The following is a 15,469-nucleotide window of genomic DNA, read 5'->3' as shown; positions in this document are numbered from 1 at the left end:
TTTTTCTCTTTTCTCTGTTCAGCAGTACTAAGAAAAACATACTTTGTGGTTTCTGAGTGTTAATCTAGTGTGAATAATCCCAGAAAAATTGTGTTTTATAGTATTTCTTACTGCTGAAAGCACTTAGAAGATGTATTAAACTCTTTGCACATATTTACATTCAGAGTTTCCTTCTCTATCAGACACACTCTCACACTAATGAGCTTTTCATTAGTTCATTATCACAACAAAAGATGATACTGGCACAAAACTTTATCTGTTGATTTGTGGCTGGAGGTAAGAATTCCTCAGTTCTTGCATAGATGAAGACAGTCTTAAAAAACTGGACTGTTAATCCCATTTAAAGGGAGAATGAGGCCAGATTAGGAAACAAAAAAACTGAAGGAAAATTAATGTTTTAAAGTGACTTTATTTTTGGTTTGTCAGTGTTTCTGAATGAAAAACTATGTGGTTAAAGTCGGGCTTTAAAAAGCCCGGTGACAAAGTAAAACACACTGAATGTGTTGGAGAAACGAGCCTGGCGGCAGGGGCGGGGCTTAACCTGAAGCTCTACTTCCTCATTACTAGTCTTTTTATTAAGGCCCGATGCATAAAATGTGCGAAACTATGTCAGATGAGCTTCTGTTCCTGCTGTTAAAACTGAAAAACACAACTTGTAACGGTAGATTTGTAGGAAAGGGAAAGGAATCTTGATGAAAAACTGTACATTAACTTACATTATGACATTTCTTACACATTTCTGGGCAAAAGATTAATACTATAAAAACCTAAAACTAAGTCGAATCACACAATGTTGCTCCTCTGTGTTTTATGATAATAATGAACAAACAAACAGCCTAAGTTGTGGACCTCGGCCACGTGTGAAGCAGTCTGAGCACCTTCTCAACTCAACTTTATTTATAAAGCCCTTTAAAACAGCCGTGGCTGAAACAAAGTGCTGAACATGGATAACAGCACGAAGTATAAGGCATCAAACATAAGAACAATGTGAAAACAATAATAAACAATAACAATATTAAAACAATAACAGAAACAGAGTCTCATGCTGGGTTAAAAGCCAGGGAATAAAAATGGGTTGGTGTGAGAAACGCAGTCGGATGACATCGGTTTGAACTTACCCCAACATCAGAACTTAAAGAAATAAAACAATCATGTGTCTGAATGTGGAAAAACAGACGTTCCCAAATACTGAGGCTTTGATTTATTACTGTAATTCACTATTATGGACATTCAGCGTCCAGAGAAGCCCAACTTTCACTCTGATAATGAAGTGCATCGGTTAGCTTAGCTGGTGCGTGGGTTAGGGTTAGAAAAAGAAAATACGAAGGGAGAGAAAATAGGCCCAAGCGATTGTGAGGTCGGACTTTTTCCTGGAGAACCATTTTGTGATGCAAATGTATTACTCTTTTGAACGCATATTGTTTTGAGAAGCAAAACGCTTTATTTTTTAAACCCCAGCCAACTAGCCGGACTACCTTCATCAACACCAAAACGAGGCTGGAACTCGGCTCACAGGACGCAGCAGGGGGTAAGAAGATGTTCATAAATGATGTTGCTGATATGGGATGTCATACAGCTTCATGTCGAAAGAGGCGAACTATCCCTTTAAGGCAGTGTTTCCCAACGCTGGTACTTTAAGGCCCACCGCCCTGCATGTTGTCAGTGTTTCCCTGCTCCAGCACACCTGGGTCGGGGTCTTTAAGCTCCGCAGAAGGCTGAGGACGACCCAATCGTTTGAATCAGGTGCAGGGATAGTGAGGATGAAGCTATTAAAGCATTCAGGACACATAACAAACTGGCAGCTCATTTATTCGCCTCATCCTGTTGTCTTCTTCCTTTGCAGTCATGTTTAGACTTTTTTTATGAAGTCAAAAGGTTAAACAATGACTCCTGTGACCAAAACATGTTGATCAAGCAGGTCAAAAATGACCTAAAATACCCAAAAGATGGGTGGTTGGATCAATGACACACGTAACCTAAACAACTCTCAGGGTGTAATTGCAGCTTAGTACCCTTAAAAAACTCAGTCAGTAAGAATAGAAGATATAACCATATCACTAAAGTATAACATTTACTGCCTGAGTGCATACACAGGAATTTCTCTACTCTGCTTGGGGTGAAGATCATTATTGGGCACAACCAGGCATTAAAAAGCACCACCCGGCAAAAAAAAAAAAAAAAAAAAAAGTTAAACAATGGAAGAGGAAGAAATACAGAACAAGGCTGCAGCGGCGTCAATTCAGCCAAAGCTAAGGTACGGCGAGGTCACTATAGTCACATGAATACAGTATCAATCAATAAATACACATGCCCAGCAAATAATCACCACAAAAGTCTGCTATGTTAAGCTTATCTGTGTGCAAATGCAGTCTCACTCACACCCCGCTAACATAACAATGGACTCGTCTCCGTCTCCCTGTTAGCATTAGCATTAGCATTAGCATTAGCGGCAGAGGTGCTGAAGTGGACAGCCTCGTTAACAGCCTGAATCCCGCCTTCACTGCCTGGTCCTCCTTCCTCCGCCGCTGGGGCAACATTGGACCCATCATCACCTGCCCTTTTTTGGTGATAAATAAATCTAAAGTTTTCTGCTTCCTTTTCATATTTTACATTAATTAGCAAACAACAAATCCCGCCAATAACATCAGCTTTGACCTCCAGGTTCCGTCATCTGGTGGGAGGGAGGGGGGGCTGGGAGATACCACATTTCAAAAGGGTGATGATACTTAGATCAATTGATTGTGTTGTTCAGAATTTCATTTGTAGTTCATTTATATGTATTAAATAATACAATAATCAATACAAATTGACACAGAGTAATTCCATCAATTAATTCTTTTTTTAAAAAAGAAAAAAAGAAAAATGAACATTGACATTTTCCCCTGGAGCCAAGGTGTGGCAGCTGCCATACCCAATTGACGCCCATGCAAGGCTGTGGCTGTGTTCGAAACCGCCTACTTCTCCTACTACTCCCACTAACTTTAACTTTTTTTAAGTTCCCGGATGCATACTAGATTCTCCGAAATGTTGGGTATGCATCATGAGGTTACTACTCATACTCAAACTACCCAAGATGCAACGTAACGTGACGTCGCCGATCGTCATTTCCTGTCAAAACGCCAGTTTCAAGCTAGCTACAACGAGGGTAGGTTCACTTCCTGTTTTCAAAACAAAAGCACCAATTGTATGGTAATGGCTTTCCCTATGATGAAAGGCAACGGGTATTTTATTTTGTGAGAATAACCGGAAGTGCGTTGCTCACTGCGGCTAGCTTTAGTAGCGCCGAATTCGTGGGAACAAAATTGTAAACAGCCGGTATTTTGTCAGGTTTTCAACACGTTGGGGATCTAAACGACTACTTTCTCACCTGAAAATGTTTCAAATGTTGCTAAAGTTTACAGAGTTTAGAGCTTAAGAGAAATCAGCTTCAGGCCGGCTGATTTTGGCTCGGGCAGGAGCGAAATGCATTGTGGGTAAACGCTCTGCATACTGTCTGATCGATGAGTATGTAGTATGGAAGTATGCAGTATGTAGTATGTAGTATGGAAGTATGCAGTATGCAGTATGGAAGTATGTAGTATGCAGTATGGAAGTATGTAGTATGCAGTATGTAGTATGCAGTATATAGTATGTAGTATGCAGTATGTAGTATGTAGTATGTAGTAAGTAGTATTTAGTATGCAGTATGTAGTATTTAGTATGCAGTATGTAGTATGTAGTATGTAGTATGGAAGTATGTAGTATGCAGTATGTAGTATGCGGTATGGAAGTATGTAGTATGCGGTATGTAGTATGTAGTATGCGGTAGGTAGTATGCAGTATGGAAGTATGTAGTATGCAGTATGTAGTATGCAGTATGGAAGTATGTAGTATGCGGTATGTAGTATGTAGTATGCAGTATGGAAGCATGTAGTATGCGGTATGGAAGTATGTAGTATGCGGTATGTAGTATGTAGTATGCGGTATGTAGTATGTAGTATGCAGTATGGAAGTATGTAGTATGTAGTATGCAGTATGGAAGTATGTAGTATGCGGTAGGTAGTATGTAGTATGCAGTATGGAAGTATGTAGTATGCGGTATGTAGTATGTAGTATGCGGTTTCGAACACAGCCACAGTCTTCCTTCCGTTGTAAAAAGATGCATCTTCAGGGTTTTAGTATTTCTAGTTTACTTAATTTTCAATAATTCAATCATTTTTTAACACAGCCTGTGTCAAAGATAAAGAGCTACAGGTGATGGAGGGATAGAAGGTTGCCTGTCTCTTTAAAAGCCGGAGCGTGCTATTGAGCAGGGGAAGGGGGGGTTAGCTGCATTGGAACAGTCCTCTCTAATGAGCAGATTTTCTGAGAGAGAGACGTACACAGATACAGCAGGAGAGAGAGAGAGAGAGAGAGAGATCCAGAGATCCGGCCGTCAGAGGAGACTGTAAGACCAAGGCGGCAGGCAGGCAGGCGGGCTGTGCGTCAGCCGGCGCTCCGTAGGGAAACATGGAGACGAGCAGGAGATGCTGAGGAGGACAGAGCGCCGCGTAACAGGCTCACACAGATGGATGTTATTTCATCAAACGGGCAACGTGAAGGCAGCCCACGCAGAGGATAAACCACTTATGGACGCAGTGGATTAAAGACCTGCAGACAGACTGAGACCGAGACGGGCAGAAGGGGGATAGAAGAGGAGAAATTAATCATTTCGCTTGTTTATTTTCATTGTGTGTGTGTGTGTGTGTGTGCGCACTTTCTGCCAGAAAGAGTCGTGTGTGTGTGTGTGTGGCTGCATATATTGTACGCCTGCAGAAGGTAGCAGACTGCATTGCTGCTCTCCAGCTCCACAGGACAGACGGGAAAAAAAGGCAGCCGAGCAGAATACCTTATTTGTTTTTGCCCGTTTTTTTTTTACTCTCTCTATGAATTTGTGTTCCACAGCTGTGCGACGTAAGCGCAGTGAAGGTGTGTGCGAGGGCGCAGAACGCTCAGAGGATGGGGAAGTCTGAAGTGAGGCGAAGAGTCTGACTTTAGATGTTTTTTGGTTAGATTTCAGAGGAGAGTCTTTTTTTTTTTTTTGGTGAAACATGCTCCCGGTGGGGCTCTGCTGCTGATCAGGGTGGAGGTTCGTGTCGGAGGTTTGGAGGATCCTAGGGCTGCCACCGGGGAAACTTCTTGGCTCCGCACCCCAGAGAGGTGGTGGCATCATCAGGTAGGAGGCGGCAGAAGGAGCAGGCCTGAGCGAGTAGGAGGCTGTGTCGTAGACTGTGTGGGCAGGCCGACCGAAGGCCGATGGAGCTGCCTGGTGGTCCGAGCTCCAGCTGAGGGAGGGTAATGGCAGCTCTGGCCCCCCTCGCCTCCCCTCTCACCTGCATGAGCCTCAAACAAGCTGAGAAGTGCCAAAGCTACTGAGAGCCCACCGAGAGGATGGTGTGAACGGCGTCTGGCTGCCTTTCCCAGCTCATCCGGAGAGCCCTGACACGGCCGTGAGGGGCCACGTTTGGCCGTTTCTCCTTCTTCTGCTCCGAGCCAGCTGAAAACAGAGGCGCATTTCTTGGTTTCCGTGGGAGCTCATCTCCCTCCCACTCCTCCCTCCTCCTCACCTCCTCCAACCTACAGATTCAGCTCAATGGATCGCTTCTAGCTCCAACCTGTCCTTCTTCTTTCTCCCTTTCTTTTCTTTTTCTTTTCTTTTTCTTTTTGTCGAGGCTTTAGGGGAATTGCCGAGACCTGTTTCATGCATGTCCACTGGCGGCAGGTTCAACTTTGACGATGGGGGGTCATACTGCGGAGGGTGGGAGGAGGGCAAGGCGCATGGCTACGGGATCTGCACGGGACCCAAAGGCCAGGGCGAGTACTGTGGCTCCTGGGCCCACGGCTTCGAACTGTTGGGCGTCTACACCTGGCCCAGCGGGAATACCTACCAGGGCACCTGGGCTCAGGGCAAGAGACACGGCGTGGGCGTGGAGAACAAAGGCCGCTGGGTGTACAAGGGCGAGTGGACGCACGGCTTTAAAGGACGCTACGGCGTGCGGCAGAGCACGGGGACGAGTGGGAAGTACGAGGGGACGTGGAACAACGGGCTGCAGGACGGATATGGAACGGAGACGTACTCGGACGGAGGTAAGAGCGACAGGAGAGACGCGCGGTCAGATGCATTGTGGGTGTTTGGAGGTTGTTGCTTGTCCGTGTGAAAGCAACATGTTACTGCGTAAAGATTGATGAGCTGGCAACAGATGTTCAGTGGGAGGAATGTTTCTGCAGGTTATCTCAGGTCAACCTGAAACCAATGCAGAGGCTGAATCAGGACACTCTTTGAAAATGTATATTTTTCATGTCCTCCATTTTTTTTTCACCTCTTTCCTCTGCGTGAGGACACATTGTGCATTTTTTGGGGCCTTTGATTCAGGCCACTCGGTCTTCAGGGATGTGTAAAAGGTTGGTGGGACAGAGAAGGACAACGTCTCCCATATAACGAAGCTCAAAGTATGTTGCTTTGCAAAACAAACGAGTGAGAAAGTGTCATCAAATCCACATCTTTTCCCCCCTGATGTCCTCATTTACAAAAGGTTTTCCTCGTGTTACTCTGAATTAAACAGGCCCAGTTTCCTTGTGTTTGATTTGAATATTGTACTGACATTTCAGAATGAAAGGCTAGATTTGTTAAACAGAAACGGTCTCAGGGCAGTTGGTCGAGCTGTCACAAAACAAGTGTTGATTCGTGGTCTCAGACAGAACATTTTATTATCTATTTCTGAAAAGAGAGACAGTAACGCGTAAGCTTTCAGTCCCACACAACAGCTATAAAACTGTATCTTTCACATCTTGTTTGATTGAAAAAAATGTATTTTTTTCTTCCTGTTTAGGCACCTAAACAACATGGTTATGTTTGGGCATTAAAATCTACGTGGTTAGGGTTAGGAAACATCCCGGCTCGCCTTAAAGCAGACTGTCTGCTGCATGTTCAGTTCCTGCTTTTTCTGGTTTATAAGGCAACAAAAGCCGGCACCGTGTTTGTGTTTCAGTCTGATAAAGAGCAGAAGTGGGAGGTGGTGATCTAATGAATATTCTATGGATCATTTATCCTTGCAGAGGTTTCTGTTCAGAAGGTGGAGTTTGCATTGTGTGTGCTTTTTGGCAGGTATGAAAGAAAAAAATGCGTATTTCTTTTCCTTCTGCAAGAGTTAAATGACTTTTGTTTTGCGCCTACTTCCAATTTAGCCATGAGCCATCAACTTCTAGTGCTAAACAAGCTTCGGATACATGAAAACCCGTGCCACTGTATGCCATTTGATATTATCACATGCTGATTTCATCCTCCGCTTAGGGGCTAAAGGGCTCGCTGTCTCACCAAAGAATTTCTGAAAGTAGCAATTTGATTCCCAAGACTTTTAATTAGGGTAATATTTCTAGAGCCCCTGCAAAATGTCAGTCAGTTCAATTGCATTTGAAATATTTCATTCAGCTTCATACATAAAGAACAACAGGACACACTGGTTAATCATGGACAGGAATAACTTTCTTTCAGCCAGAAGCTGTCTTCAGTATAGATTAAAATAAGATATAAACGAGCCGGAGGAATGAAAACCCCAGTCGGCAACGAGAACGTATGATATATGTGAAGAAAAAGGAAAAACCTTCAGAAAAAAACAGAGACGGCATCCAAGATCAGGAACAAAAATATACAAAACAAGCAACATGAAACACTCTGGAGCAGCTCAGGGAAAACCTCCAGAAAGAAACAGAGACGGCATCCAAGATCAGGGACAAAAAGATGCAAAACAAGCAACATGAAACATTCTGGAGCAGCTCAGGAAAAACCTCCAGAAAAGAACCGAGGCCGCATCCAAGATCAGGGACAAAAAGATGCACAACAAGCAACATGAAACACTCTGGAGCAGCTCAGGAAAAACCTCCAGAAAGAAACAGAGACGGCATCCAAGATCAGGAACAAAAAGATGCAAAACAAGCAACACGAAACACTCTGGAGCAGCTCAGGGAAAACCTCCAGAAAGAAACAGAGACGGCATCCAAGATCAGGGACAAAAAGATGCAAAACAAGCAACACGAAACACTCTGGAGCAGCTCAGGGAAAACCTCCAGAAAAAAATACAGACGACATCCAAGATCAGGGACAAAAAGATACAAAACAAGCAACATTAAACACTCTGGAGCAGCTCAGGAAAAACCTACAGAAAAAAACACAGACGGCATCAACGATAAGGGACAAAAAGATGCAAAACAAGCAACACGAAACACTCTGGAGCAGCTCAGGAAAAACCTCCAGAAAAAAACAGACGGCATCCAAGATCAGGGACAAAAAGATGCAAAACAAGCAACACGAAACACTCTGGAGCAGCTCAGGAAAAACCTACAGAAAAAAACACAGACGGCATCAACGATAAGGGACAAAAAGATGCAAAACAAGCAACACGAAACACTCTGGAGCAGCTCAGGAAAAACCTCCAGAAAAAAACAGACGGCATCCAAGATCAGGGACAAAAAGATGCAAAACAAGCAACACGAAACACTCTGGAGCAGCTCAGGAAAAACCTACAGAAAAAAACACAGACGGCATAAACGATAAGGGACAAAAAGATACAAAACAAGCAACATGAAACATTCTGGAGCAGCTCAGGAAAAACCTACAGAAAAAAACAGAGACGCCATCCAAGATCAGGGACAAAAAGATACAAAACAAGCAACACGAAACACTCTGGAGCAGCTCAGGAAAAACCTCCAGAAAAAAACACAGAGACGGCATCCAAGATCAGGGACAAAAAGATACAAAACAAGCAACACGAAACACTCTGGAGCAGCTCAGGAAAAACCTCCAGAAAAAAACACAGACGGCATCAAAGATAAGGGACAAAAAGATACAAAACAAGCAACACGAAACATTCTGGAGCAGCTCAGGAAAAACCTCCAGAAAAAAACACAGACGGCATCAACGATAAGGGACAAAAAGATACAAAACAAGCAACATTAAACACTCTGGAGCAGCTCAGGAAAAACCTACAGAAAAAAACACAGACGGCATCAACGATAAGGGACAAAAAGATACAAAACAAGCAACATGAAACACTCTGGAGCAGCTCAGGAAAAACCGACAGAAAAAAACACAGACGGCATCAACGATAAGGGACAAAAAGATACTAAACAAGCAACATGAAACATTCTGGAGCAGCTCAGGAAAAACCTCCAGAAAAACACAGAGACGGCATCCAAGATCAGGGACAAAAAGATGCAAAACAAGCAACATGAAACATTCTGGAGCAGCTCAGGAAAAACCTCCAGAAAAGAACCGAGGCCGCATCCAAGATCAGGGACAAAAAGATGCACAACAAGCAACATGAAACACTCTGGAGCAGCTCAGGAAAAACCTCCAGAAAGAAACAGAGACGGCATCCAAGATCAGGAACAAAAAGATGCAAAACAAGCAACACGAAACACTCTGGAGCAGCTCAGGGAAAACCTCCAGAAAGAAACAGAGACGGCATCCAAGATCAGGGACAAAAAGATGCAAAACAAGCAACATGAAACACTCTGGAGCAGCTCAGGAAAAACCTCCAGAAAAAAACAGACAGCATCCAAGATCAGGGACAAAAAGATGCAAAACAAGCAACACGAAACACTCTGGAGCAGCTCAGGGAAAACCTCCAGAAAGAAACACAGACGGCATCCAAGATCAGGGACAAAAAGATGCAAAACAAGCAACACGAAACACTCTGGAGCAGCTCAGGAAAAACCGACAGAAAAAAACACAGACGGCATCAACGATAAGGGACAAAAAGATACTAAACAAGCAACATGAAACATTCTGGAGCAGCTCAGGAAAAACCTCCAGAAAAACACAGAGACGGCATCCAAGATCAGGGACAAAAAGATGCAAAACAAGCAACATGAAACATTCTGGAGCAGCTCAGGAAAAACCTCCAGAAAAGAACCGAGGCCGCATCCAAGATCAGGGACAAAAAGATGCACAACAAGCAACATGAAACACTCTGGAGCAGCTCAGGAAAAACCTCCAGAAAGAAACAGAGACGGCATCCAAGATCAGGAACAAAAAGATGCAAAACAAGCAACACGAAACACTCTGGAGCAGCTCAGGGAAAACCTCCAGAAAGAAACAGAGACGGCATCCAAGATCAGGGACAAAAAGATGCAAAACAAGCAACACGAAACACTCTGGAGCAGCTCAGGGAAAACCTCCAGAAAAAAATACAGATGACATCCAAGATCAGGGACAAAAAGATACAAAACAAGCAACATTAAACACTCTGGAGCAGCTCAGGAAAAACCTACAGAAAAAAACACAGACGGCATCAACGATAAGGGACAAAAAGATGCAAAACAAGCAACACGAAACACTCTGGAGCAGCTCAGGAAAAACCTCCAGAAAAAAACAGACGGCATCCAAGATCAGGGACAAAAAGATGCAAAACAAGCAACACGAAACACTCTGGAGCAGCTCAGGAAAAACCTACAGAAAAAAACACAGACGGCATAAACGATAAGGGACAAAAAGATACAAAACAAGCAACATGAAACATTCTGGAGCAGCTCAGGAAAAACCTACAGAAAAAAACAGAGACGCCATCCAAGATCAGGGACAAAAAGATACAAAACAAGCAACACGAAACACTCTGGAGCAGCTCAGGAAAAACCTCCAGAAAAAAACACAGAGACGGCATCCAAGATCAGGGACAAAAAGATACAAAACAAGCAACACGAAACATTCTGGAGCAGCTCAGGAAAAACCTCCAGAAAAAAACACAGACGGCATCAACGATAAGGGACAAAAAGATACAAAACAAGCAACATGAAACACTCTGGAGCAGCTCAGGAAAAACCGACAGAAAAAAACACAGACGGCATCAACGATAAGGGACAAAAAGATACTAAACAAGCAACATGAAACATTCTGGAGCAGCTCAGGAAAAACCTCCAGAAAAACACAGAGACGGCATCCAAGATCAGGGACAAAAAGATGCAAAACAAGCAACACGAAACATTCTGGAGCAGCTCAGGAAAAACCTACAGAAAAAAACACAGACGGCATCAACGATAAGGGACAAAAAGATGCAAAACAAGCAACACAAAACACTCTGGAGCAGCTCAGGAAAAACCTCCAGAAAAAAACAGACGGCATCCAAGATCAGGGACAAAAAGATGCAAAACAAGCAACACGAAACACTCTGGAGCAGCTCAGGAAAAGCCTACAGAAAAAAACACAGACGGCATAAACGATAAGGGACAAAAAGATACAAAACAAGCAACATGAAACATTCTGGAGCAGCTCAGGAAAAACCTCCAGAAAAAAACAGAGACGCCATCCAAGATCAGGGACAAAAAGATACAAAACAAGCAACACGAAACACTCTGGAGCAGCTCAGGAAAAACCTCCAGAAAAAAACACAGAGACGGCATCCAAGATCAGGGACAAAAAGATACAAAACAAGCAACACGAAACACTCTGGAGCAGCTCAGGAAAAACCTCCAGAAAAAAACACAGACGGCATCAAAGATAAGGGACAAAAAGATGCAAAACAAGCAACATGAAACATTCTGGAGCAGCTCAGGAAAAACCTCCAGAAAAAAATACAGACGACATCCAAGATCAGGGACAAAAAGATACACAACAAGCAACACGAAACATTCTGGAGCAGCTCAGGAAAAACCTCCAGAAAAAAACACAGAGACGGCATCAAAGATAAGGGACAAAAAGATGCAAAACAAGCAACATGAAACACTCTGGAGCAGCTCAGGGAAAACCTCCAGCAAAAAACAGAGACGGCATCCAAGATCAGGGACAAAAAGATGCAAAACAAGCAACACGAAACTCTCTGGAGCAGCTCAGGAAAAACCTCCAGAAAAAAATACAGACGACATCCAAGATCAGGGACAAAAAGATGCAAAACATGCAACACAAAACTCTCTGGAGCAGCTCAGGAAAAACCTACAGAAAAAAACAGAGACAGCATCCAAGATCAGGGACAAAAAGATACAAAACAAGCAACATTAAACACTCTGGAGCAGCTCAGGAAAAACCTACAGAAAAAAACAGAGACAGCATCCAAGATCAGGGACAAAAAGATACAAAACAAGCAACATTAAACACTCTGGAGCAGCTCAGGAAAAACCTACAGAAAAAAACAGAGACAGCATCCAAGATCAGGGACAAAAAGATACAAAACAAGCAACATTAAACACTCTGGAGCAGCTCAGGAAAAACCTACAGAAAAAAACAGAGACAGCATCCAAGATCAGGGACAAAAAGATACAAAACAAGCAACATTAAACACTCTGGAGCAGCTCAGGAAAAACCTACAGAAAAAAACAGACGGCATCAACGATAAGGGACAAAAAGATACAAAACAAGCAACACGAAACACTCTGGAGCAGCTCAGGAAAAACCTCCAGAAAAAAACAGAGACGGCATCCAAGATCAGGGACAAAAAGATGCAAAACAAGCAACACGAAACACTCTGGAGCAGCTCAGGAAAAACCTCCAGAAAAAAACAGAGACGGCATCCAAGATCAGGGACAAAAAGATACAAAACAAGCAACACGAAACACTCTGGAGCAGCTCAGGAAAAACCTCCAGAAAAAAACAGAGACGGCATCCAAGATCAGGGACAAAAAAATACAAAACAAGCAACACGAAACACTCTGGAGCAGCTCAGGAAAAACCTCCAGAAAAAAACAGAGACGGCATCCAAGATCAGGGACAAAAAGATACAAAACAAGCAACACGAAACACTCTGGAGCAGCTCAGGAAAAACCTCCAGAAAAAAACAGAGACGGCATCCAAGATCAGGGACAAAAAGATACAAAACAAGCAACACGAAACACTCTGGAGCAGCTCAGGAAAAACCTCCAGAAAAAAACAGAGACGGCATCCAAGATCAGGGACAAAAAGATACAAAACAAGCAACACGAAACACTCTGGAGCAGCTCAGGAAAAACCTACAGAAAAAAACACAGACGGCATCAAAGATAAAGGACAAAAAGATGCAAAACAAGCAACATGAAACATTCTGGAGCAGCTCAGGAAAAACCTCCAGAAAAAAACAGACAGCATCCAAGATCAGGGACAAAAAGATACAAAACAAGCAACACGAAACTCTCTGGAGCAGCTCAGGAAAAACCTCCAGAAAAAAACAGACAGCATCCAAGATCAGGGACAAAAAGATGCAAAACAGGCAACATGAAACACTCTGGAGCAGCTCAGGAAAAACCTCCAGAAAAAAACAGACAGCATCCAAGATCAGGGACAAAAAGATGCAAAACAAGCAACATGAAACATTCTGGAGCAGCTCAGGAAAAACCTCCAGAAAAAACAGAGGCCGCATCCAAGATCAGGGACAAAAAGATGCAAAACAGGCAACATGAAACACTCTGGAGCAGCTCAGGAAAAACCTCCAGAAAAAAACACAGACGGCATCAACGATAAGGGACAAAAAGATACTAAACAAGCAACACGAAACATTCTGGAGCAGCTCAGGAAAAACCTCCAGAAAAAAACACAGACGGCATCAACGATAAGGGACAAAAAGATACTAAACAAGCAAGACGAAACATTCTGGAGCAGCTCAGGAAAAACCTCCAGAAAAAAACAGACGGCATCCAAGATCAGGGACAAAAAGATACAAAACAAGCAACATGAAACACTCTGGAGCAGCTCAGGAAAAACCTCCAGAAAGAAACAGACAGCATCCAAGATCAGGGACAAAAAAATGCAAAACAAGCAACACGAAACACTCTGGAGCAGCTCAGGAAAAACCTCCAGAAAAAAACACAGACGGCATCAAAGATAAGGGACAAAAAGATGCAAAACAAGCAACATGAAACATTCTGGAGCAGCTCAGGAAAAACCTCCAGAAAAAAATAAAGACGACATCCAAGATCAGGGACAAAAAAATGCAAAACAAGCAACACGAAACACTCTGGAGCAGCTCAGGAAAAACCTCCAGAAAAAAACACAGACGGCATCAAAGATAAGGGACAAAAAGATGCAAAACAAGCAACATGAAACATTCTGGAGCAGCTCAGGAAAAACCTCCAGAAAAAAATAAAGACGACATCCAAGATCAGGGACAAAAAGATGCAAAACATGCAACATGAAACACTCTGGAGCAGCTCAGGAAAAACCTTCAGAAAAACACAGAGACGGCATCCAAGATCAGGGACAAAAAGATACACAACAAGCAACACGAAACATTCTGGAGCAGCTCAGGAAAAACCTCCAGAAAAAAACACAGAGACGGCATCAAAGATAAGGGACAAAAAGATGCAAAACAAGCAACATGAAACACTCTGGAGCAGCTCAGGGAAAACCTCCAGCAAAAAACAGAGACGGCATCCAAGATCAGGGACAAAAAGATGCAAAACAAGCAACACGAAACTCTCTGGAGCAGCTCAGGAAAAACCTCCAGAAAAAAATACAGACGACATCCAAGATCAGGGACAAAAAGATGCAAAACATGCAACACAAAACTCTCTGGAGAAGCTTAGGAAAAACCTCCAGAAAAAACAGAGGCCGCATCCAAGATCAGGGACAAAAAAATGCAAAACAAGCAACACGAAACTCTCTGGAGCAGCTCAGGAAAAACCTACAGAAAAAAACAGAGACAGCATCCAAGATCAGGGACAAAAAGATACAAAACAAGCAACATTAAACACTCTGGAGCAGCTCAGGAAAAACCTACAGAAAAAAACACAGACGGCATCAACGATAAGGGACAAAAAGATGCAAAACAAGCAACACGAAACACTCTGGAGCAGCTCAGGAAAAACCTCCAGAAAAAAACAGAGACGGCATCCAAGATCAGGGACAAAAAGATACAAAACAAGCAACACGAAACACTCTGGAGCAGCTCAGGAAAAATCTCCAGAAAAAAACACAGAGACGGCATCCAAGATCAGGGACAAAAAGATACAAAACAAGCAACACGAAACACTCTGGAGCAGCTCAGGAAAAACCTCCAGAAAAAAACAGAGACGGCATCCAAGATCAGGGACAAAAAGATACAAAACAAGCAACACGAAACACTCTGGAGCAGCTCAGGAAAAACCTCCAGAAAAAAACACAGAGACGGCATCCAAGATCAGGGACAAAAAGATGCAAAACAAGCAACATGAAACATTCTGGAGCAGCTCAGGAAAAACCTACAGAAAAAAACACAGACGGCATCAAAGATAAAGGACAAAAAGATGCAAAACAAGCAACATGAAACACTCTGGAGCAGCTCAGGAAAAACCTCCAGAAAAAAACAGACGGCATCCAAGATCAGGGACAAAAAGATACAAAACAAGCAACATGAAACACTCTGGAGCAGCTCAGGAAAAACCTCCAGAAAGAAACAGACAGCATCCAAGATCAGGGACAAAAAAATGCAAAACAAGCAACACGAAACACTCTGGAGCAGCTCAGGAAAAACCTACAGAAAAAAACACAGACGGCATCAAAGATAAGGGACAAAAA

The 15,469-nt window shown here is 43.1% G+C and overlaps 1 protein-coding gene across 1 annotated transcript in view; it reads left to right on the top strand.

Annotated features, from left to right (window-relative positions):
* Positions 1 to 5,526: 5,526 nt before the first annotated feature.
* Positions 5,527 to 15,469, top strand: part of jph3b (junctophilin 3b) — a 117,093-nt gene continuing 107,150 nt past the window's right edge. Inside the window, exon 1 of the mRNA XM_075470718.1 lies at positions 5,527 to 6,105. Within this exon, the coding sequence (XP_075326833.1) occupies positions 5,724 to 6,105 (382 nt within the window). The 5' untranslated portion in view covers positions 5,527 to 5,723. The remainder of the gene's footprint in view (positions 6,106 to 15,469) is intronic.

This window comes from Odontesthes bonariensis, chromosome 7 (genome assembly GCF_027942865.1).
Source record: "Odontesthes bonariensis isolate fOdoBon6 chromosome 7, fOdoBon6.hap1, whole genome shotgun sequence".
Taxonomy (NCBI): domain Eukaryota; kingdom Metazoa; phylum Chordata; class Actinopteri; order Atheriniformes; family Atherinopsidae; genus Odontesthes; species Odontesthes bonariensis.
This window is presented reverse-complemented; position numbering and strand designations above follow the sequence as displayed.